Source organism: Argentina silus (genome assembly GCF_951799395.1).
Source record: "Argentina silus genome assembly, chromosome: X".
In the NCBI taxonomy this organism is placed as follows: domain Eukaryota; kingdom Metazoa; phylum Chordata; class Actinopteri; order Argentiniformes; family Argentinidae; genus Argentina; species Argentina silus.
In genome coordinates, this window is record NC_139653.1 from 1,890,761 (window position 1) to 1,917,024 (window position 26,264).

General features: G+C 44.3%; 1 protein-coding gene across 2 annotated transcripts in view; it reads right to left on the reverse strand.

Annotated features, from left to right (window-relative positions):
* The window catches only part of ttc27 (tetratricopeptide repeat domain 27), an 87,021-nt gene that overhangs the window by 49,407 nt on the left and 11,350 nt on the right, over positions 1 to 26,264 (reverse strand). For both annotated transcript variants that reach the window (XM_083696098.1, XM_083696097.1), the window contains exons 5-9: positions 24,662 to 24,764; positions 18,808 to 18,972; positions 18,519 to 18,661; positions 13,887 to 13,999; positions 9,496 to 9,562 (exon numbers count right to left, since the gene is read on the reverse strand). In XM_083696098.1, the coding sequence (XP_083552224.1) occupies positions 9,496 to 9,562; positions 13,887 to 13,999; positions 18,519 to 18,661; positions 18,808 to 18,972; positions 24,662 to 24,764 (591 nt within the window). The remainder of the gene's footprint in view (positions 1 to 9,495; positions 9,563 to 13,886; positions 14,000 to 18,518; positions 18,662 to 18,807; positions 18,973 to 24,661; positions 24,765 to 26,264) is intronic.

The following is a 26,264-nucleotide window of genomic DNA, read 5'->3' on the forward strand; positions in this document are numbered from 1 at the left end:
TGGTGCCGTTTATGATGATGCCTATGATGTGAAACTGTACAACCACTAGCTATTACCTTCCATTGTTTCCAAACTTGGTTTATCTACGGTACAGTATATTGCTACAGTAACGTATTACTGTAAACATTTGCAGGATTAGTTTAACGGTCACAAAAGCTGGTAGTTTGCACTCTGCAAACAACCTGATCCTTTCTTACAGGCGGGGCCTCAAGAGCACCCCTTGTCTCCATTTCAAGGAACACAAAAACATCACAGAGGAAATCCATCTTATTTATCGGCGCCATTAAAAGAGTTCAATACGTCTGGAACCGGATCATAACTTATTGTTTTATGGTCCGAGATGGCACCGCCTCATTCTTAATTTCCCTTGTTGCTTTGACATCTTTGAAGAGTTTGAAGGAGAAGAGAGGCAGGGCAGTTGGAGGACCCAAGGCGATGGTTAGGGAACAGAACACAAGTGCAGTACCAGGGGGCCCCTCTTTGACATCCTCCTTCTGCAGGTGTTGGGATGGGCTTTATCCACCCGTAGAGCTGTCGCAGTTTGGAATTCACCTCCCCCACCCCTCCCGCTGTTGTGTTAGTGGCTCAAATCTGCAGCTTTTTTTTAGGCCTTTTAGGACTTGATGGAGAACACAGATACAGTGCCCTCCATAAGTATTTAAAACAGGAAGTATTTTGTCTTCTTTTAGCTCTATACTACAACAGTTTGGAAGTTAAATCAAACATTTCTAGGGGGTCAAAGTAGAGATTCTCAGCTTTAATTTAATGTTTTTTTTCAGATTGGGTTCACGATTTGGGTTCACGATAGGGGGGACACACTCCCCCCTATTTCAGAGCTCCAAACGTAATGGAACAAATCATACAATCTCCAATGTACAGTACTCATATTTAGTATTTGGTCAACAATCCTTTGCATGAAATAACTGCCTGAAGTCTGCGACCCATTGACCCCACCAGATGCTGGGTATATTCTCTGGTGATGCCAGGCCTGTATTGCAGCCATCTTCAGTTGTTAGTTTTGAGGTCTTTTTGCCTAAACATTTGCCTTTATCATCAGGAAATTAAATTGGATTTAAATCTGAAGATTGACTGGTCATGATTGACTTGGCCAGTTTGGGGTCATTGTCTTACTGTATGATGAAGCGTCATCCAATGAATTTGGAGGCATTTCCTTGTACTCGAGCAGACAAGATGTTTCTGTACACTTCAGAATACATTCTGCTGCTGTTGTCAGCAGCAACATTATCAATCAAGACAAGTTAGCCAGTTCTTGTGGCAGCTATACATTCCCAAACCATAGCACCCCCTCCACCATGTTTCACAGATGAGGTGGTATGCTGTAAATCTTGGGCAGATCCTTTTTTCTTCAAACGTGCGATCACTCTGGTACATGATAATATTCGTCATATCTATCCACAAGACCTCTGCTTTTTTTTGCAACTGTAACCTGATCATCCCTTTTCAGGATAACTAGTGATCTGAACCTTGCAGTGAAGCGTCTGTAGTTAGGCTGGTATTCTGTGGATGGTAGTCTCTGACACATTCACGCCTACCTCCTGGAGAGTTTTCCTGATCTGTTGGACAGTTGTTTTGGGGAGTTTCTGAAGTCTTCCTTGGCCTACCAGCCCATTTGCGATTGCTGAGCTCACCAGTGCTTTCTTCATTTTTTTCATGATGTTACAAACTGTTTCTGATTCTGGTAAGTCTTAGGTTTCGGCTGTTTCTGATAAATCTTTTTTATATTTCAGCCTCATAATGGCTTCCTTGACATTCATTTACATCTCTTTGGTCCTCATGTTGACAGACACAAATAGCAGACTCCAAAGGCAAATGCAAAGCCTAATCAGAATCAACACTAGAACTCTCTGTTGAGGGCATTGACTGACAAAGCCCTTGATCAACGACTTGATTGCCTGATACTGACTGACAAAACCCTGTTATTCTCCTTTCATTGACATGGACAGGTTACTATTGACCTTGCCCCCTATCATTGTTAACCACTGCCCACCTCCAGGGTAGCCACACCTTTGGGGTCTCTTGTATATAATTGTGTGCCTCTCAAACATATAATCGTATTTGAACTGCCTTTCATTTACCCGGTGTACCATACAATACTATTTTGCTTGGGCAATAAACTAATTTCTTGACTAAAATCTTTTAGAACTGAAAGACATCTTATATCACAAGGGTGAAATGTGTCACGCTTTGCTCCTTTATAGTAAAAAGCGCATTTGGTGGACACAAGCCCTTAGGCCTGTTGTTTTAATTATGAGTTTATTCTTCAGATTACACTAAATACACATCTAATAACATAACTCAATAATGAAGTGGAAAACTAGTGGCGCAATAACCGTTCAACCCATGGAGCCTGGAAACTCCCTGTGTAGTCTCCCCTCTTCCCCTAACCCCTCATAAGGAGGAACAAAGTGCATAACTTTACTGTTACTTGTTTAAAATATACAAGTCTATTACCATTTTGAATTGTTGCTGTAAAAGAACTAACATTTCAACACACTCCTAACGGTGACTGGCCTAACTGAGACCAAGATCATTAAGTGACAGTTTCAACGACCGTATCTGCACCGGATGGTTTACGCTTATGAGAGAGTTCCAGATGGCCATCAAGGAAGCTGACATAAGTAGAGTAGTTGAGGAGGGCTAGCCGTGTGACAACCATCTAACCAGCCTGCAGATTCCTGGATCCACATGTAGGCTGGGAAGATGCCTGCTCACACAGCCAGCAGAGGCTCAGAGGAGTCCACACACACTCAACAACAAACTAAATGGTGCCAGCTAGTCATTTCAGTTGCCCTAAAGGTTGGATGGAAATCATCTGACGAAAAAATGTTGATAAAAAAATAAAAAATAAAAAAATAAAAAACATTGGCCATTTTGCATGACCAAAGAACGGACATATTTTGTCGCATTCTCCAAAAGATTGGTCATTTCAAGAGCAGTTGTCTTGGTATACAGTAACTCTGTGTAAAAACCATCAATGATAAAAGCAAGTCTTATAAAAGCACACAAACAGAGAATAACAAACTCTCATTAACAACCATCACAAATGGTTTCAGTTTTCTCTGATCAACCCTCTGAACAAGGGTTGGTTCCTAACCCATAATTTCCCACCAGCTTTTCCCACAATTTTTTAACAAGCTTATTTTCTTCACTCATTGTAAATGCTAAAGTTGTTTAATACAACATATCTCCTCCCATCATCTGGACAGTGAGAGGGATCAATCACTCACAGATTCAGGAAGTGACTGTCCAATGAGAGGAAAATGACTCATTCAGGTGTGTCTTCCTTGAACGCATCCGCAGTCCCTCAGCACTGCCAGGAACTCAACCCATCCACCCATCCACCCATCAAACCCCCCTACCCCCTGCAAGTCCTAACAAAGTAGCAGACAACTACAGAACAACTGAACTCAAAGTTCTCTCCAAAAACGTGTTTATATTAGAGATGCCAAGGCACACTGAAATGCTGCCATCGGCTGTCATTAAGCTTTTGAAAAAGAATCCAATAACAATTAAAAGTTAATTATCTTCATAGCCTTGACATTTCATTTCACCCAAAATTGTAATTGATTTCTGTGGCTTATTGAGAGGTTCACAAACGCAGCATTCGGCTTTTACCCCAAGTAATTACCTCTCCATTGACAAAGGTCTTGACACTTTGTGTCTAAAAGGAAGTTGCAGTGTGACAAACACAGATGTTTTCAGCCTGAGAGAGAATGCTAGATTACCTTTCTCACCTATCAATTAGTGCCGCCACCTCTTTCTCTCTCTATTCCCTCTCTTTTATTTTCTTCTCAATCGACTTGCGTCTAGCTGAGGGTGGGAGCAGCAGAGCGAGAGACAGAGAAAATATTTCCTTCAGCAGAAAAGTAACTTCCACTCAGAAGACCACGTTACTACTGACAACAGCTTATTTTGGGAGCAAATTGCTGTTTCGCAGTGGATAGGGTCAGGGATGATCAGCACTAGATGGGATTTCTGCTCCAACCTTTTATATGCTCAGATGATATCATCTGAAAACAATTTATCATTCACTCTGTGCTCCAACAACACCTCAGAGGATGGGCTGAGATGGATATTTGTGTCAATAGTTGACTCATCGCTGTAGAATTGGACTCATTGGCAACTGCTCTACACCTATGTAAGCTGTAACACTGTATAGCCTGCATACACATAAAATTGGCCCATATTTTCTTTTTACGGTATTCTTTAAGATGGTGTCTATTTTTATATCCAGCTGTTTTTTATTTGGTTTAAGCATCACCTTTGGGAACGCTCTGGCCTTGGCCTCCCTTTGTTAGTGAGATCAACCCAAGCTGGGGCGTAAAGGGGATTCAGAACAGGGAAACAACCCAATTCAACAAAACAGGTCCAAGACTGCATGACGTGGCTCACCATCATTGTTCCAATGGTGTGGGAAAATATAACTTAGGGTCCACAGAGCCAGTCCCAAAACTCAACAATAATAGGAAACAAATCGCTGACACAAGCAGCTCGGATTTGACGACACACCCATGGGTGACAGTTCAGGCTCTCGTCGCCAGAACGAGACAAGGAGTGCTGACTAGTGAGGAAAAACATGACAGCTGTCCAGGTGTACTGAGCCAACGTTTGGATCAGTTGATGACGCCAGCTGGGCTTTGGACCAGAACATGTCACGTCATTGGCATAGCGTGGCAGGCCAGGACACCCCAGCGGTACTCTAGCCTCAGAAGGGGAGCTGTAATGGATGAGATCAAGTTTGGAGCAGACACCACAATGGTGGGAGTGGTGCTGAGGCAAAGGGCCGTTAGATCATTACGATAATATTACAATATATATCACAATGGGAGGTATCATACTATGAATGCCTGGAGACCTCCAAGGTTGTAACTAACGCCAGGAAACTGACAGTTTTACTACTTGTTTTCTTATTAGAATAGTGTAGCTTATAGGCTAATTAGGTTCCGATGTTGGCCTTTTACAGAAATATCTGTATCGGCACATATTCCTCCGATAATGCACCAGTAAAGCACCAAAGATGTGCGTCAGAAATTATAGAAAATCTGTGAATTGGGTTTTTCCAGGGCAAAACATACACATATGGATTTTTTTTAAATTAATAAACTTGTTCATTGACGTTTGCTATTACTGGAGTGCCAACTGAAGTGGCTGAATTTAGCAAAGTAACATTAATTCTTTGGACTGCAGTCAATTAGTACAGTTGCTAACTAAAAGTATGTTGACTGAAGAAGAGAGTTATTCGGCATAAGGAGTCACATAGTACGACCTGAATTTCCCCCTGGGATAAATAAAGTTTCTATCTATCTATCTATATTATTTACCAATCATTTATTTCACCTGTTAATATGGCTAACTTCTATACAGAACTTATTCAGTGGATGATCAAATTGTCACAGCAATTGAACAGCAAATCACTGATATCAATATGCAATGCACTGAATTCATTGTACAAGTCACTATGCACATATAATAAATAAATGTTTCTCTATTTATCAGTGGAGATCATTTCAGGTCATTATTGAGATTATTGAGAGCATCTTTTTGCCATTATGTTCTTAACTGTTCTAAAAAGGAACCTGGCAGATATCAGTTATCTGTGAATTTTGCCCTTCATAAATTGGTATCGGACCCAAAAATTCAGTATCTAGAGAACACAGTGTGGTATTCATGTCAGAACATAGTATCCTGTAGTAAGACATATCTGCAGAGCTTGTGCGATTGAAAACTCTTAAACCATCATACATCTACCCTCTGCCAGGTCCTCACGTAGCTTAAGAGAAGAGTACATACACATAATATAGCATGCAGAATTATGAGCAGTTCCATTTACCAGCAGACATTTTAACTTTGACCCCAACAAAATGACCATTTTAAAAACGGCATTTACAGCACTGAATGACTCAGGCTGTGAAAAAGGTCTCCTGGGTTTAATTTCAGCAGAAGTGCTAGCTCAGCTGTGCTATCGTTTATCGTTTCCTTCAGTGCTCCCCAAAACTTAATCTGAAAGCAGAGAAAAATAGCTGTGTCCCTGGTGAATTATGAATCTCACCTCCCGTTCTGCACCAGTGGGCGGGTTATTCTTGGACTCCCTCTTCCCCATAAAATAGGATGTACATTCCATGCATTTAAATATGAGACGGCAGAAATGGCAGTAATCTGTCACTCTTGAGGGACAAAAAGAGCCATTGATTTCATCCAGCAAAACCTACAATGTACTTTTCTGGATAGATTGGTGGAGATGGTTTAATCAGATTCTTAAATAATTCATCACCAGAGAGTTACAGGTTTAGATATACTGTATGACAACATTTTGCAATCTCATCTGCATGACATTCCAATTCCATGCTTTTCCTTTGGGGGTTCAGAGGGAAGATTGGATGTCCACTCAGGTCAGTGATCAGAAATGAGAAATTAAATTGGTGAAGACACATGGTGACTAAAAAGGGACACATACAGTATCTGACAAGAAGAGAGATTGACCATAAAATGATGAGAAGAGCAAAAAAAAAAAAACAGCCTGATAAGGACTACTTTTCACCTGGCTTAATGTGAAAGTTCTACAATAACCTACAGGCCTACCTTTACAGGTGTAAACATGATGCTGATGGTAGCAACAGAGCAGAGAGACCCATCCAGTCCCCTGTCTCACCTCTCTGCTCAGTGAGAAGAGAGACCCACCCGGTCCCCTGTCTCACCTCTCTGCCTAGCTCAGTGAGCAGAATCGCCAGTGCACAGTCACAGGAAGCAAATGTTTAAATTCACAGATCCTCTCAGAAAGTGGTGATTATTTTTCCAGAGAGACTGATCTTGAGTGGCAAAAAGGATTTTTGGCCCTGGGCAATGCCAACCCGTGGGTCAGCCTCAAGAGAATTACTGTTTTTTCTCTGTTCTTTTTGCTTTTAATTTCCTGTCCGTCACGTTCCTTCCTTCCGAGCTCTCACTCTGCCCCGAATGGACCTTCATGGAGCTCTTCCAAAGGGTATTCACTCAGCCAGCCAAGTGGGCTATCTGATTACTGAACATGACGTCTCTGAAGTGGGGAACGTCTACGAACAAGCTTATGGGTGTTGAAAAAAGGAGCTTGACTCCACTTTGAAACATTTGCCAAAACGGCAAAACATCCAAAGTTACAGCGATGGAAAACCACAGCTGTGAGAAACCGCACCCAGCCATGATCTCTCTGTGGTTCTTGGGATCATTTCAGGATTAGTATCGCTTCCCATCACAATGGGACAACCATGCATCCACCTGAGCCTGGGGCTGCAGCGCCAAGCGGAGCAGTGGGAGAGGAAGGTTATGAGTTCAGACGGTGGGTGGGATGCTGCATCCTTCTTGTCAGGATAAGGTATCTGCTGGCAGGCAGCCGCTCCAGTAATAATACCATTAATTTCCAAGACTTAAAGCTGAGAGATGGCATCGACCCCTGTATGTTTAAGACATTCTCCTCAGTATAGAGGCCCAAGCCAAACTCCAGAGGCCAGGGCCCCTTCTCCCCCTGCTTAAGCTATAGAGATATCACGCTTCAACCAGGGCCTCTAGTTAGTACTGCTTTCTCTAAATATAGTGGTAGGAAGGTAGGTAAGGAAATAGAGGAGCCAGAGTTTCTCCATGAACATGCATGAATATAATACACATAATATGTCTAGCATGTAAGATACTGTATAGGGAGGGTGAGAGTGATTGAGATCTATATCGGCACAGATGTAAATCATATCCATTTGATATAGTAATTAACTAAAAGTTGAAGTGTCATGAATTATGGGTTAGGGTTAGAAAAAAAAACGTACAGGCGCATCCACAATGTACCATATTAAAGTCAAGATTTTTTTTGTTGTTGTCAGCTTATTTACAAAAGGCCTTAGTCTGCTAAACAAAATAATGTAAATGGATACCACTTACTTCAGAATTTAAATTATACAATGGTTTGATCAGGACAAGGATTATGTTTAGCCGAGAAGTGTTCGCAGCCGTGCTTTATTCCTGGATAAAGTAGCAGCTCTGACGTGCTTTACCTGTTTACTATACATGCCATAATATCCCAGCACAAACACGCGAATGACTAACACACTTGTTTATCACGTTACCTTGACAACAGTGGTTGTTTTGGGAACTATATTTCTGAGCACAGGGCAGAAACTACCACAATGTATCACAAAATAAATATTTACGGCATTGTTTTCTTGTCACAATTTTGTTTTGTAACTATTTTATAAAAGCAATAAGGCACTCAAGTCCGTGCTTTATCGTGAATAAAGTCACTGCTGATGGGTTGTCTAACAACACCCCTCAGCTGTTTATTCACGGTAAAGCATGGCCTCTCGTGCCTTATTGCTTAAATAAAACCATACTGAAGACATCGCTCTTCCATCACATTGGAAAGCTCATTAAAGCAGACAGCATTGCATTAAGTGGGGGCTTGACATTGACATTGAGCTTTTTTAATAATATAAAATACAATGTACACAGCATAAGGCAATATAGTAAAGGTGTAACAAGACTATATAGTGTTTTATTGGAGAACAAGACCATATATAGTTTTTGAGTCAAGGTCATCGTAACAGCTTGTGAAATGCGATGAAGTCGGATGTCTTCACTTTTCTTTGTTTGTTTGTTTGAGATCACATTTTATCTAAAGCTTTTTGGAAAATATTATTTGTTTTGCTAAAAAGGAAAAAGTTCAGAATAGCAGATGGAGAGAGAGAGAGCTCCATGTGGAAACAACGTGATTGAGGGAACAACTATGAGGCCTTGAGGCCTGCCATATCCTTTCATTCCAAACAGAAAAAAAACAGTCAAAGACTCTTACAAACTTAACCAACTCTGCACACACGCACACGTGCACACACATTTCAGTGATTTGCCAGCAGAGAAAATGGGGAAACATTAACATGCCATTGACAGCAAGTGTAGCCAAGGCAGGGATGGCCCTTGTGTTCTCCTTTACAGCTTCCCCATGACGAGAGCACGACAGGGGCAGTGCACCACACCTGCAGCTACGTGACCCTCTGAGGGACATGGCTGGGGGATACAGAGCAAAAGGGGAAGATTGGGGTAGTGGTAAGGGATAGTGGAGAATGGTAGGAGCTGGTGCAAGGTGCAGAGGATTGAAATCCATCTAGGGGAGCATGGTTGTTTGGCATTGGTCTTGACACACAGGAGTGGAGCGGAAATTATACTTCCCTCCTGGTGAGAGGAGAGGGGACATGACCCCCGCATTAGAGAGGTAGACAGTGGAGGAAAGACGGAAACAGCAGAGAAAGAGGGAGAGAGAGAGACCACATGCTGCCCCTGCTCTCATCAGCCTCCAACATTTTTTAGATTCCGACAATTCTCAAACCCCCCGCCTCTCTGAACCGAATACCCAAGGAACTGAACATGAAACAATGGCTGTGGTTTAGTGATGGGTCGGACAAAGCAAGATGTCCCCTTCAGAAAAGTGGAAATTAATAAACAACATTGGCAAGGGGGGCTTACTGATGTGAAGGCCAGGAGCTCCTCCTCAGTCAGCTTGTGAATAGGGTTGTTCTTCAGGAAATCAGTGCTGCAAGACAAGACAGACAACACACTATTACCAACATGGAGCACAAGCCAGTCCCTCCATTCCCCCCTGTTGATTGCAGTGTTTTCTCCCATAGATCATAAATGTCCAACATAGGATAATTTCCCCCTCTCAGTATTGATTTATTAACGGTTGAATGCTGTGGTTCATATCGCTGACGAGCCTTTGGTGGGTTGGCTATCAGACAGAATTACCTGTGTTATGATAGAAAGTGCTTTTATTGTTGTCCCCCTGAGTCTAGGACACCATTAATCTACATCATTGCACCATCTGAGGAGAGACGATAGGTTTCAGAACAAATCGCGTTTGTGGTTCGTTTTGATTAAGAGTTCTGTGTGGCATCGCCATCACTCACTCCTGTGCCTGGCCTGCCTGGACAATCTCTTGAAAGGGTAGGAAGCAACCTAGCCAAGGCAAGGCTCCTCAGGTGCATCTCAATAGTCTAATGAGGCTTCCTCTCCTTGTACTTTTCCCTCCTCAGCAAACTGAAAGCAAATTCTTTGAAGGCTTCCTTCCACCATAATGCTTCCACCGAGCCAGTGTTTTAGACCAGTAAAATTGAAAGACAGGAAGCCACTTCGGATAATTGAGAAACAGCTAAAGAGACTGACTGTGTCTATGACATTCAAGTATATTAGTGTTGCCCGAATGGAAACCAACTAGAAAGCCAACGCTGGCTTTGGCAGAGAGTCGCTACCCAAAAACAGGGGGGGGGGGGGGGGGGGGGTATTTTTTCATGGAGATTGAAGTGTGATAATAACCAGCTCTCTTATACACATTTAGTTTATTATTTGTTCCACTTTAACAAAGTTAAGGATGGAGTCTGCCAGGTGAATTGAACTCAAGCCATGTTCCCACCGAGACCCGGAAACCTTAGTCACTGGCCATCACTTAACGCTACCCAGTACCCACAGTCCTCCTGTGAAGGTCCGACTACCAGACATGGAGCCAGCCTGGTCCTCCACTAGACGTAGATCACTGGTTGGTGGCCCTAGCGGACAGTTACTTTGAATTGAATGAAAAACTGTTGAAATTTAGATTTATTGGATCCTAGTTTTCTTCAATCTTTGAGCTCACTGGCCAGTGTTATATTTAAACACTACCTTAACACTGGCTGGGATGGAGATGTGCATGGGTTAGAGTTTGTAGTGTCTGTTGCATACAGTAGGCTGTATGTATGGAAACAGATATTTTATTTTCTCAGTGTACCACTGTACTCTGTAGTGAAGGATGGAGTGTATTTTGGGGGATGTCACAGAGCTGCCAGGTCCCTGTGATGGCAGGAGCCCAAGTCGAGGGAAGGGGAGGAAGGGAGATTCAAGACTGGGTCACATTCCCAGATTTCATTGGAGCGTGCTGGACTCTCTGATACACGCCTAGAGCTTGGGAGCGAAGGCTGGGTGGTAGAGGATTGGAGGTGGGGGACTCCAATTATGTTTAAAATGGTTGGATTTGTGGAGAGCCACTTGACCCTGTGTTATAGAAATGGCCTTTTCTCACTGCAACCTCTCAAACAAGACAAACAAACTGGCCATTGGTCAGACACGGTGCCGATGCATATTCAAGTTAGTTCTACACTGATCAAGTCTATTTCATCTCATACTTTTTCTCATGTAAAACATGACCTTCCTGCCAAAACATTGATATTCCCCATTTAAGTCACTGGAGGATTACAGTGCAGACATTCAATCTGGCTGTAACAGTTCCTCAGCCAAGACTATCACCTTTATACTCAACTAATTCCCTACAAGGCTGTTTGACCAGATGCTGTTAAAGATAGTGTGTGTGCGTGTGTGTGTGTGTGTGTGCATGCACACAGCTGCAAACAGGCCGACACACATCACTGTTCAGAATTCACTTGACTTTGACATGCGACTTTAGACCCTGTCCAGCCTAGACTATTCAAATACACACACTTTCAGAGGGAGTGCTTTGTTGGTCTGCTTTTCCTGTTTGTTTGTTTTATACCAACACGCGGAGAGAATTGTGCCAGGGCTGTTTACCCTCTCTCCTCTTCACTTTCGGCTCTACCCTTATAGCAGGTACACAACTCTCTTGACAACAAAGTGATTTGGTTAGGGGCAACGGGAGAGGTATGGGGTGTATGAGAGGTGGGATTCATCCAAGGATTTAGTTTGCTATTCAGGTAATGTAGGTGAGGTTCCAAAAAGTGCTGTTGAAAGCTGTCATCTCAGCAATTCTGCATCGTCGCCGGCGAAGAGAGAGGGAAGAGGGAGTATTATGTGTGGAACGTCCTCTGACATTCAGCGAACTTAGGGGGAAAACTCAGCAGGATATTACATGTCCATTATTCATCCCAAAGATGTTGCTTTTGTTTTCTACTCCAAAACCGCATTGAATCAAAATTCCAGGGAGGGTTCAAGTCATTATTTACCATGGTCGCACACGCACGCACGCACACACACACACACACACACACCTCCCCTCTCGAGAGTAGCTCTTAATCCATTTTGAACGATCAGTCAATCCAATTATATCCCGGTCTCTGCGTAATTATGTTGGCTAATTATTCCATGCCTGCAATCCCGTCTCTTAACAGCAGCGAGGCGAGATGACGACCTTTTAACAACAAGCTCTCCAATTAAAGAGCGACATCGGAGCGTGGCCCGGTAGGATGACGGGTAAGTGAGGCTAGCGGGGTGTCTGAGTCAATGAGCTCCAGGAGTCACTTCTAGACCCTCAGGTACCTTTAGAATGAGAGATCAAACGACAATCTCTAGCAGGCAGTGAGGTTTACTTTGGTATCCAAACAGGTGAGGGGGGATTTAGAGGGGGATAGTCTTGTTCCCAGATAATGTGCAAAAGGTCTGGTGGACCAATGCGTTAAAGTTGGTCTTCATTAAGCCAATATAAAGATGACGGCGCATTGGCCTAATCGTCTTAATCTACCAAACAATCATCTCCAGCAACCCTCTCACCCCTCATCCATCCTTGTCCTTTCTCTTGCTCCTGCTCTGAACTCTGTAAATTTCTTCGACCCACCAGTTAGCAGTGAGAGAGAGAATAAGGGAGAGGGAGAGAGAGAAAGAGAGAGGAGACTAGGCTCACCATCGCCTTGTGCTTTGACACCTCTCTGGAGGGGGAGGAAAAGAGAAAACGCCAGGAGCACAGAGCGAAGTCTCAGGTTGGAAGCTTTGGAAAACAGATACCGAATGGAACAAAAGAAAACCTGCATGAAAACAATAAGAACTAGCAATGAAAAATAAGCAATAATAAGAGTTTTTTTTTTTTTTTTTACCGTTGAGCTGTAATAATAATAATGCTTAAATAAAAAAAGCTGAATATCTTAAAAAGGCCTCATCTGGTTGTTTTTTTTAATTTTTAATTTTTTTTTGTCAAGAGGAAGGCTTATTCCAGAAGCACTGCAGAAACCATTATTGTAAAAAAAGTGTGTGGCTGGGCCACTGACAACCAGACTTGACAAAAATGAATCTGTAACACGCGCAGAGAGGCCGACTCTAAAAACAGTTTATAATAGAAGCGCTGGAGCCAGCCGAGCCCCAGACACGCACAGACACCATCTTTCCAGTCGTTCAGGGCAGAAGTGAAAGTGGGACAGACGAACAGCCTTGCTGTCGTTAATCACCAGGCCTCCCGGGCAGCAACAGCAGCACCCCACCTCCATCCTCCACCTGATCTCTTCATCCCTTTACCTGTTTTCACTCACAATGTTCGGTTTGACTTCATACATTTGTTTTTTTACCTCACTGTACATTCACACCAGAATTGGTCACTAACGACAAGCAGCTTTCCGATCAGTAATTTTCTATGTATGTCGACGACATCCAGTGATCTGAGCCATTTGACAGTAGGGCGACATGATCAGAATAGGAACCATCTCTATTTTATGCAAATTTTCGGCTTACTTGTGTAAGCTTAGCTTGTGTCTAGATAGATGTCATCAAATAGAATATATCAATTATTGGATGCAATGTCATCCTGACCCTTGACATCCGTTCTCTCAATGGCACTGTCTTGGTATTGACTATTGACCAGAGGTACATTCATGAATTTATCCCGCGTCTGTGTGATTTGGTCACTAGTGGTGCAGAGATCAGTAATCAACATGCAAAGCCTTGGTATCAGCTTTCCACCCAAAGTGTCTTGATATTGACTGCTTTTGACCACTAATCTACAGCAGTAAGCCGTCTGTGTCTGTACCTGTCTGTCAGGTTGTGTGTAATGCAGGTGAGGCTGGTGGAGGTAGGACAGGCCCATTGTAATGCATAGAACGGAATAAGGAATGGTATCAAACAATGAGCGTTGGGGTGCGTCTGTGACTTACCAGATGCCCAGGATGACGGCCTGATCCTCGGCACTGAAGTCAGGCAGCTGGTGCAGGGCCGGCTCGGCCAGGATGATGTTGTTCAGCACCGTGTCATCACCCAGCTCATGATCCTGTGGGCCCACCACGCACACGCACATACACACGCACACAATTAGTTAAGCTCACCACAGGGGGTTACAGGCCCAGAACAAAACACCAGGCGGGCTTAGTGGATCTCCACCTTCGGTGACTAAAGAATGACAGATTTATGGGAGTTGGAGTCAAAGTTATAAAAAAGAGATATTTTGGTGGGGGCTTATCCCTGACTGGAGTAGTGAATAATGCTTGCTTCCTCCAGTCAAAATCACTCCTCTCACACTCTCCCTCTTTACTCCATTTTACACTTTTCTGTCATTTCTCTTTGTTATGTAATTGGAATGCAACTGGCCCATTTAACATTTGCTTCCAGGAGGAAGTTTCAACTCCAACACATTCAACTGCTTTTTAAGAGGCCGATGGGCCACATTTCTACTTAGACACATACAACATTCTCTTAAGTGCTTACGATGACTGTGAGCTACAGTCACAGTAAACAAAGACGATCTTTGTATGCTAAAACAAGTCCAGTGCACACATTCAACCAGAAACCAACCCAAATTCCTTGGTCAGCCTAAACACATGGGGTTTGACTGCAAGGAACACCCATCAAAAAGGGTGGAAAAGTCCCACACACTTTCTTGGGGCATGGCTCGTCAACACATCAACCTACAGTGGGGGGGAGAATGACTGTTGTGTATCTAAGATTCTAAGTCACTTGGCACATGCACACACACAGAGGCACACGCACACTTAAGAGAGCAAAAAACGATCCTACCACTGACTGGCAGATTTATGCATTCACCTGCATCCAGACATTATTGAGACAGTTGATGATAAAAGCCAATGTATTGTTCTATTGCCCTTTCATCTTGTAATTCTCTCCCTCACTCAGTCTTTGAGTCAGTTTGTGATGTTTCTCCTAATCGCTTTACCTCCGCCTGCTTTCTCTCACGAGCTGATAAAGGAACCAGCCATCTGTGGCTAATCACAAATCTGGAGCCAAATCCCATATAGAAATACAATATCAAGTGCCTCTACTTCATCGACATTCCTCTGACACAACCCCCTTCTCAGTGGTGCAGAACATGCAATGTTCTATGAAAATCTAGGAAGTCCAATTCCCTGTTCCTTGGTGATTGACAAGATGCTTTGTCTGCATTTTACAATGCAGACTTGGCAAATGATCAAAGCAGACAGAGTGCGTGTTTACAATTGCTGGCTAGCTGAGCAGTAACACTGGATACACAGGGCATTTCTTAAACATGATCAAATATTGAGTATTTGTAGTATAATTGGACGATCCAGCTTTTCGACACTGATGGTATCTCTCAACCTTAGACCTACATGAGGTTGGTCAAGACTAGGGCCAGGTGATTTCCTGGTCAGGAATAACTCCTAGACATTGTCATAACAAAAAACATTGGGTTTTCCATGCCACCATACTCTGCTACTAAAAGTCTTGAGGTGAATCCTAGATATTTCCGCAGTATCGCCAGACTGAAGGCCAGGGAGACAGAGACGGACAGACATGGCCCACGGCCATCTTGAAGAGTTACAGCATCTGCCTCTCCCTCTCTTTCTCTCCCTCGCTCTGTCCATTCCAGCCAGCCAGTGAGCTCTGGCTAATGACAGCCTTGATTGAGACCATTTACTCCCCCTCAGCCAGTAATGAGGGCATTAGTGGTCTGAGCAGAGAGCCTGAGGAACTCTCTGGATTACAGCAACGGACAGGAGAGAGCAGTGAGAGGTAGGGTGGGGGGCTACTCTCGCCAGCACTGTGTTTGGAGATGAGCTTTTGTGAAAGGGCGGGTGGGCAACTTCCAAACAGTCAAGTGCCCAATTCCAAAACAATCCCTAGTCTCTGGGCAAGTCTTGCCGATCTGAGAGACCATATGGTGATGATGGCTCTGATATGCTGTAGTGGACTATTCACCATATCACTTAACACCATCCAATCCTTTCAGATCTAGAGACAGAGCACAGGGAGTAGGGGCTGGGGTTAATACACAGGGGGTAAATGTAGGGGGAAAATGCAGGGGGCTAACACAGGGGCATGGCTCGTCTACACATCAACCTACAGTGGGGGGGAGAATGACTGTTGTGTATCTAAGATTCTAAGTCACTTTCACTGTTCAACTGAAATTATGCTCTCATGAATCAATTTCCCCTTTTTGACAAGCGAGGCTTGAGGCCAAAGTAGATAGGGGCACCGGACGACAATGAGTGAATCGGCTCCGGGGGAGATGAAGTCGACTCCCCTGACACACACACTTCACACACACTCTGTCCCTGATTTAATGCGAAGCAGTCCAAACAGAACACCCAGCAGAATAGAGAAATGCAGGGATGAAGCAGGGTTGAAATACAAGTGAGGAAAACAAGACTGATCACAGTGGTGGTGGAGACAGCAGGTCGGGATGGAGAGAGGAAGAGGAGGAGGGTTAACTAAATAAAATAACAAGCACACATCCTCCTAACACACCACACACCCCCCACCTCCACATCTGTCAAGTCTGTTGTGTGTGTGTGTGTGTGTTCATAACACTCAGTGACCACCCCCACTATCAAATCTCCCCAAACTGGGGGCCCAAACAACACCATGGGGCCTTTGGCCATGGTCGGGCCCTTTTCCGCTCGCCAGGACTATGTGAGTGTGGGTGAGTGTGGGTGGGTGTGTGTGTGTGTGTGTGTGTGTGTGTGTTCATAACACTCAGTGACCACCCCCACTATCAAATCTCCCCAAACTGGGGGCCCAAACAACACCATGGGGCCTTTGGCCATGGTCGGGCCCTTTTCCGCTCGCCAGGACTATGTGAGTGTGGGTGAGTGTGGGTGGGTGTGTGTGTGTGTGTGTGGGTGTGTGTGTGTGGGTGTGTGTGTGGGGGTGTGTGTGTGTGTGTGTGTGTGGGTGTGTGTGTGTGGGTGTGTGTGTGGGTGTGGGTGTGGGTGTGTGTGTGTGTGGGTGTGTGGGTGTGGGTGTGTGTGTACACCGTGCAGTCAGCCTCTAATAGGCACTTCATCATGGGAGAAGTGACACTGTCTGGGCCGGGGGTGAGGGTTTAACAGCTGGGAGCATCACCTCTGCACCCCACTAGTGAATGGAGCCCTGATGGCTATAGCAGGGGGAGACAGGGGCTGAGGAGACAGACAGGATAGAGCAGAACTCACCCCTCCCATCCACATATCCATGCTTGCCGATCGTGCTGGAGAGTATAGAGTCAGATCCTCACATGATACCTCTGGACCATAAACCCATCATCTCATGATGGAGCTGGAACTCCTGACCAATCTAGACCCTGATTCTTCATCTTTGTTCCCAGGTTGGGGGGGGGGGGGGGGGGGGGGGCATCACATGGGTCAGGGTAATGCAGGGGAACAGTCCTTGCATGAGAATCATATTTTCAGATATCCATCATCATAACGTCCATACCAAATATCTCAGCTTTCTATCGTTAATTCCATTTCCTTCTAGAGCATCAGGAATGTCCCGCATCGTTTCGATCCCACAGCATTTCAGGAGCTAATCCCAAAGGATAAAGCTTATATACAGGAGTAGTAGTAATCCCTACCGGGATCACATAATTGTTTGGCCGTGCTACGTAGCTACATGTTTCATCTCATTTAGAACAAAGAACTTCAGAGCAAATTTGTGCAGATAGGCGTCTCCTCCGATCTTGCAGCTAGAGGTTGAGGTGCCTTGCAGTGGTGAATGGAGTGGATGAGGAGCAGGTGCAGGTGTGTGTGTATATGTGTGTGTGTGTGTGTGTTTGTGTGTGTAAGTGGGTCTACGGTGTTATTCAGGCAGAGCTGACAAGCCTGTACAGAGTAACTCGTTTCTTCTCGCAAGGTCCTACTGGGCTATTTCCCGTCACCACTATGGGCTCACTGACATCATAGGGCCGTAGCCACATGCAGTGACCCGCACAGTGAGTGTGGTTGGCAAAATATCTACTCTCTGAGTCTCTCACACACACGTACACACCTTGATCACTATGAGGAGTAAAAACAGCGTGTGCTCCCCCCTTTCCAAAGACGATATGAGCGATGGTATGTGGTCTAGTCTCAGAGAGTGAGGTCAAGTGAAACTGTGACACCTACCTAGGGAGAGTGATTCAACTGCCAGTAACACGCCATATAGGAACATTTAACAAACGTTTGAAAAACATCACGTAAAGAGATCAACAGCACACCATCCACAACCTGACCCAGGAGGATTTGAGGAACGCTCCCTCTAAACAGGGCCAGAAAACCACCTCAACGTCCCAGCCAGAAGAGCCTTCCAGAGGCTAGCACAAAACCTGACTTGACTCACGGGAACCCAACAGACGCTTAAGAATGTGCAATTAACCTACTCCCAATGACTTCTGACAGAGAGAAAAGTGGCTGCAGAGAGATTTTTCTACGAAGCCTCTTGTGCCACATCATGACACAACAAATATAGACTAGGAGTGGAGGTCCCCCTCTAGTGGTGACACTGAGTATTACACTGGATTTGCCCCCCACCCGTTTCCATGAGTGAGGTTGAAGGTGAAGGTTAGGGAGAGTGTGTACCTTTGGCAGGCTAGCCAGTGGGGTGGGCGAAGGGCTCAGGTCACTGTCAGCCACCGGGGCAGGGGTATCGTCCTTGCGTTTGACCTCCAGGATCAGCTGGGCCAGGAAGTTCTGCTGGAAGCGGGTCCGTTTGCCAAGAGCCCCTGCGGTGGAGCAGAGATCCCATGTTAAACATCTCAACATCTAGCTGCCTTGCGAGTCCACAATTAGACTACCACCAACCATCCTCCCCATCTCATTGGCCAGGCTGATGTGTTTCAAGTTGAGACTGGTTTGACGTGTTCTGTACCTATCATGTTCATCTCCAGCCCAGACAGTTCCTTGGCCCGTTGGAAGTTCTCCTTGGCGAGCCGGTACTCATAGTAGGTCAGGTAGGCGTAGCCACACTCCAGGTAGAACTGGATGGCCAGGTTCCGGTGGGTTCCATCGGTGAACAGAGACTCACACTTCAACACTGTGGAGAAGAAAGAACGAGTTTAGAGGAGAAGAAGAGCAAGTCTTTATCATTTCCCTGTTCAAGCACAGAGCACGTTGTTGGTATAGCAATTATTATAAATTATATTTTAGATTTTGTTTTATTATTTCTTTTTGGCATTGCAATGATGAACAAGATGACCACTCCTTTAGATCCCACATCAAATATTCAGACATATCTCAAAACCTACCATCCCACACCCCATTTTGGCACCAAACCAATAATATCTTATCTACTCATATCTACTCTATGAACATAAGCCGTCATCTCAACATCGTCTTAACGGCTGATGTTCTTTAAACACCATCCAGTGATCCATATGAACTCCTGCAGAACCTTTCCATCAGGCTATTGGTCACCACTGCAAGCTGAGCAGTAGAGACCTTGAGACAACACATTAAAAAGAAGAGCAGAACAGAGAAGAGGTAGTTTGGCTTCATCCTTCGCTCCCTCCCCCGGTCCAGTATGATTATCAGTTTGGTTGAAGGCTGCAGCGTGAAAATGGGAGATATCATCTCCCTGGCTGCTAACACGGGGAGATGGAGGTGGGGCAGGGGAGAAGAACGTGTATAACTCATGACACGGTGTCTGCTCACGTTTCTCCCATTCAACATTTATGAGGCGGCATGTGCCCGTGCGAGGGAGATTTACTCTCATGCCTCTGTGTCACCTTCACCCATCACTGATTTCACACCGGAAGACATTAGCTCCCTGCTCTGTTGTGATGTGTGGGGAACACATTTCTATGCACATGAAGAAAGAACAAAAAACAGCATTGTGTTATGCTGCTACACCTTTGACATTGGCAAAGACAATGACACAAAGGAACAGAGGGATAAATGTAGGATTAAAGCCCTAATCCAACGTCAGAGAACGAAGAAATAAACAGAAAGGCATTGTGGGTTGTGCGACACAGTCGTGACTGGTTGGGCGCGTGGAATCCATTCTCAGACAAATATCCAGTAGGCACAGAGTATGCTTTTCACACCATAGCACTCACACACCTAGCGAGCAGTAAAAGGGATTGTGTAGTCCTTCACTGGCTGCTTCTCAGGAATGGACTGGCTGTTTGTTTGATAGTCCATAGAGCCCTCTCACCCTTCACACGCTGTTAAGCATGTGCACCCACATATGTGTACACGTACACACACAAGTGTTTGACTGATGAGAGGGACAAAAAGAGAGACAAAAAAACAGCTCGTCCTGAATAACATACTGACCAACCCAACCCGAGGGGGGCAGGGTAACCACAGCACCGAGGGGGGCAGGGTAACTACAGCACAGAGGGGGGCAGGGTAACTACAGCACCGAGGGAGCAGTCCCTCAGCAGCAGCCCCTCCTGAGCGCCAGCCTGGTTGTCCCGGCCTAGCAGCAGTGACAGATTTGAGGGCTGGCCGGAGAGAGGCTCAAACTGGAGCAATTTCCACCCTAGCTGGTGACGTATAAATGTGGCCAAGCACTGGAGGTGTCAACATGCTGTGTATTCCTTCCCCCTTGTTTCTGCAGAAGCACACAGATAACATTCATGTGTGTGTGTGTGTGGTTGGTTAGTCACCCGAACAGCTGGGAGGCATGACCCTTCATGTAGCATAATTATCTGCCACTCAAATGAAGCCTGTTCTGTATTCAGTAGCAGTGGTTCTCACCATCCTTAGAAGCTTCTCTAACCATCCATCCCATATCGTTATCCTCTAGCTAGCCTAGCACACCACTGATGATCATCTCATTATCACTCATTACCATTCACTTCCATGAGAGCCAGAGGGGGGTTTCAGCAGTGTGGTTACATAAAAAAAGAACTATTATTGCTTTCCTTCATGAAACCAGTCCTCCCCCCCTGCTTAGAGCTCTTGAAGGCCTGCCTGTCTCCCATTGTTTGGGAAATGAGGGGTTCCATCGTTACTGGGCTAATATAGTCACTGAGGGGGAGGCTGGTAGTGCCAGTGTATTCAGATCCCTCTCTCACTAACATATGATGGCTGAGGGGCTTCAGGGCTCCTCTGTTGGTCTCTTGTGGTCTGATTAGACCAGTCTGCTGCTCCCCTGCCAGACTGGAGCTGACTTCCTCTCCAGGAGGCGGGGTTGATGCTTTCTCTCCTCGACCATCCTAAATTACCTCATCCTCCTCTCCTTGCCTCCCTCCCTTCCTGGTTCTCTCCCTCCCTCCTGTAGACACCCCCTAAGTATGAGTCACCAGCAGTGAGGGGTAGTGAGGGGTGTGGGTGAGGCTCCTTGCCAGTCAGACAGTGAGTGTTGAGGAATGCCAAGGTGCCAGCACTGGTGGCGTGTAATTTTTAGGCATAATTCAGGTTATCTATATAGAGACTCGTAGATACACACGTTGCACCCTACACGACCAGGGCAGAGACAGCCATGTCCAATACGGCCAAACACCACTGTCAGACTTCCAGTTGATAGATTTCCTACCTGCCATGTACTGGTAGAACCTGTAATAATGGATGATGAATAAGCATGCAGTGTGTGGCTCTGGGTGAGTGTCTCTGTGCCTGTCTGTCTTGTAGGGGTAACACAGCACAGAGAGATTGATCCATAAAAGGAATAAAATCCTGGTTACACTGCTTTTTCTCTATCCCTCCTTCTAGTTCTATTTCAACCTTCTCTTCTTCAGCTCTTCCAGGAATAAAGATGGGGCCTGGGGCCTGATGCCGCTGCCTCTCCCGGGAGCAGGCCAACTAGGTGAAACACTTTTCCAGCTCCCCCCTAAATCTACAGCAACGTCTCTGCCCAGTGGAAAACCCTCCAATCCCACATGACACACAGTCTGACACTCAGACACCCTCAACAGACCAGGTTTAGGAGAAAGCCAAGGTACGAGCTAACTGTAACTGTAATAAGATAACTATGAGCAAGAGGAGTAATAACCATGTGGCTATTAGAGATGTACACTTCTAGCCATACCTGAAGTTATTAATAATACATTATTGGAATTATACTTTCTCACCACAAGAACATGTTAAGCAGAGTACTTATTGTGAATAGACCAGGGTGAAGTGCTATAAAGATAAACGAGGAACATTTAGATTGTCAGTCTTATTACATATATTAAAACATTTAAAATGAAAAGTAACTGGTTCTTGAGAAAGGCTTGACATATGTATTTTGTAACAGGACTTCACTGCTACTCAAGAAGTAAACTCCAACAAAGGTGAAGGTGTAGATAATGTAAATTTCACACTTTTGTCTCGCTTTTCACATATCTCTTCAAATAATTTGTTCAATCAATAGATGATTAGCAACTAGTTGATTAGTTGAGTCTATCTGGTCAAGTCTATTTTTTAACCTCTATTTTTTTAAACTCCTTCCCCTTCTAATTCTGGGCTTACGTGCTTTTGTGTTTGTACCTACTGTGTGCTGCTTCTGACCATGTGCCGCTTCCTGGACAATAATTCAAAACTCCAATAGTCTGTAAACCAGACACACCAAACAAGCCATGTTCAAGAGCCAATGAAGACATCACATCACAGTTCGGAAAGAGTAGAGGCAAAACAACACCAACAGAGTTGTTATTTTGTGCCCTGGCTGACAAACGCTCGCCATTCTTCAAAAGGTTCCCTTCTCCCCAACCAGAAATGTGTTTCACTGAAGAGAGAGAACAAAAGGTTAGCGTTCCGCTGAGGTGTCAACTTTGAAAACGGGGGATGTCATCTTTAAGGGGGGAAATCAAGCGCATTAAGGGGGGAAATCATGTGTCAAACCCCCCACCCGATGTGAAATGCTATTCTATTTCTGTGCCCCACGCTCTAAATCTCCCTGAACTGATTTAGTAGACACAGAAGATGGGATGGCAGAAGAGAGAAATAATAGATGGCTCCTGTTGGATCTACTGGAGCATAAGTTTCTTTCTTAATTATAGTGAGCATTCTTCGGCTCACTTTTTCTTTTGAATGTTCCAAACTGTTGATTTTAGTAGGTTTAGGCTATGTTTCTGATATATTTTTTCTGATATTTCAGCCTCATAATGGCTTCCCAGACATTCATTATGGCAAGGCAAATGCAAAGCCTAGAATCAATACTAGATATTGACAGGTCTCTTATGCCTGTACAACTGATGTGACGGAACACACCTGACAAACCAGAAACACCTGTCGATTGTCCCATCACTTTTGGGTACCCTGAAATAGGGGGGTTATGCATAAAAAGTGTTGTTTAAATTCTGAATGGTGAAACCAATATGTACACAAATACCATAAAAAGCCCATAGCCAATTGTTTGATTTCAAATCCAAACATTTGGAGTTTAGAGCCAAAAGAAGAAAAAATGCTTCACTGTCCCATTACTTAGACATGGAACTGTATCTCAGCACATATTTTAATGATTTGGACTTTGAGTCTAAATATGTTTTGTTTTTTTACCAAATCGCTTATTATGGACCGAAATATATTGTATATTGATATACTTATACTTAAAAACGTCTATTTTCAGCTTTAAATGCTTGATTTTGACTGAAGGGGGTCTTTAATGCGCAGATCTCCTGTACAAACTGCGTCTGTGTGCTGGTGAGGCCTTATCTGGAAACTAGTAGAGGTGGTCCAGTGATAGGGGATAGAATAGTGCTTACAGCTGGCTTTTCCTTTAAGTGGATCTACTTTTAGTTTTAAAACGGTCAGCCGTGCTCACCCAAACAGCACGCTGAACCACCACAAATGAAAGAAGAGTCCAATTTAGAGGAGCGATGTCCACTTCAGTCGGCTGCGTGCCGACACAGCAACGCGGCCGGTACAAGACTATCCATCCCCCGCTAGTCTTTGCCTACGCAGTACACACACCCAGACATAGACACACATCGATGTGCATGTGCACACATTCTCTCCCTCACACACACACACAACCTGCCAAGAACACAGAGGGCCACCCGCTACAAATGACTGGTGACATCAACCCACTTCAAAGACAGCAACTTCATTGGAAACAGCAGCTGTGTCATTTCACCTCTAAACTCTCTTCTGTGTGTTTATACTGACAGACCTCCCATGTAAGGCCAACATGAAGGAGAAGACCAGAATGAGATAAATACTGTACACCTCTCACCTAGCAGCTTAGCTTTGAGGTCCGGGCCATATGGGACTGGACAGCTTTGCTCTCATCAACAAATGAACAGGAATGTTTTTTCTTCATTATTTTTCAACTTGTGTTTATGGTACATTCAATTGCTCCTCAGAAACTCAAGAGCTTCCCACCCAGATTTAGGATAAGGCTCCCTATTTCCTAATTCTGAGCTCATTGTGGGAAACTCAGATTTACAGAAGTTGCCAAGTTGGAAATGTCTTAATTTCCTAGCTCCGAGGAGCAAATGAATGCAGCATTAATCCTCTATTCTGTCAAACCCAAAAGTTTATCTCATGCCTTCAATGGTTAAAAAACAGGCTCCTATTGTGTAGCAGTGCGCTCCCTGTTGGTTAGGGGCCTTCTGATAAACAAACAAGACAAAAAAAGCATTCTTACCAAGACACTTCTTGAGTACCAATCCTAAAAAAGTTAGTGACTGAGTCTTGCTCATAGGTGAGAGAGAGAGACAGACACAGAGACAAACAGACAGACACACACAGAGACAGACAGACAAACAGAGAGTGTGTGCGAGAGAGACAGAGATTGATTGTGTGCATGTGTGTGTGTGTGTGTGTGTGTGTGTGTGTGTATATGCTCTGACCTTTCTCCATGCTGCTGTTGGCCAGAATGAGGAGCTGAGGGGAGCGCTCCTCCAAAACCTGCTGGTGTAGGGACACGTATCGCAGGGTCCACCATGGCAGCAGCTACACACACACACACACACACACACGCACACACGCACACGCACACGAAAGAGAAACAGTGAGAAGAGACAAATAACCACAGAACAAGTAATTGAGAGTGCTTTAGTGGGTAAGTGAATGAAAGAGCAGGAATGACGAAGCAGGTAAAGTCAGGCGCATGTCAGTGAAAGAACACTAAAGAGAATGGGAGAGTGAGTGCTTGTGTCGGGCAACAACAATACATACTAGATGGGGGTCACTCAAAGTACAAGAAAGTAGGTTACTAATTAAATAACTATACTACTAGGGCTTGGACAACGTTTACTGTACACACAGACAATTGACGTATAAGGTTTTATAAGGAGTGGAAAAAATTAAAGTACATACATTCAAATTTTAATACTGATCAGTATGTGTTATAAACTATAATCTAATGATGGTTTGAAAATAAAATTCTGTTTTTAATCCATGTTTTAAGTCCCATGAAAATGATAATATGGGGTAACCCCTCTATTTTCCAGTTAATCATTCTCAGTAAAATATAATTTACAAAAAGATACTTGTAATTTGGTCATTTTAGTCTTAGACTATTTCAGATGCATATGCACTGATGAATCTAAATTAATCAACGTTATTTTAGTGCAGACAAATTTAGCCTAACATGTTATTGCAACTTGCCCAACACCATTTAAAAGCACACACCCTAGCCTTGACTGTAGCCCTAACCCTAGCCCTAACAGGCTAGAACCCTAGAGAGAATGTTAGGAGTAACCAACAATAATAACTACACTAATGTGAGCGGTGTAAAGTGTGACCGAACATCTCACTTTAACTAAAAAGACTGCAGAGCATTTATGGAGCCATATGTTTACTATTGTTAGTGCTAGATAATGACACAACTCTTAAAGGCACCATATGCAATTGCGCCCTCTTTTCACTGCAATTGGAATTGCAAAGATAATTTAGAATAGTGTCTCCTCCTCTCTCCCTCACCTTGCTCAATGCAAACTACATAAACAATGAATCTGTAATCCATATTTCACCCAGCGAATGTTAAACGACCTTGAAACTTATCTGCACACGAAGACATCCATTGCTTAGGTCAACTTCCAGCACTGAGAAATGCTTGTGGCTCCCAGGCAGTACAGTAGGTAGCCACACAATGAGCCACACACATGCAAGTCGCAGGTTACAGCAAGTGGCAGATGCCCAGAAACGTCCTGAATATTTTGGAAAAGGAAATTTGGGCAGAAGAGTAGGGTCTTGGCAAGTGCATTTTTGTTGTTCAAATTCAGGACCTTGGATGATATTTTCACCCTTTGATACACCAAAACTACAAAAATCTTTTCAGCTCTCTGACCAAAATATTAAGTGGCAGCGAAAATAACAGCTTCTAGCCATTCAAGGGCTTCTTCTCTCTTCTTCCTTTAATCCCCTCCTCAATGTCCTGCATTCCGAAAGCTCGTAAAAAGCCCATTTGTGTGTCAGAGAGGATATCTCCTGTCTCATTTGCCATGCATG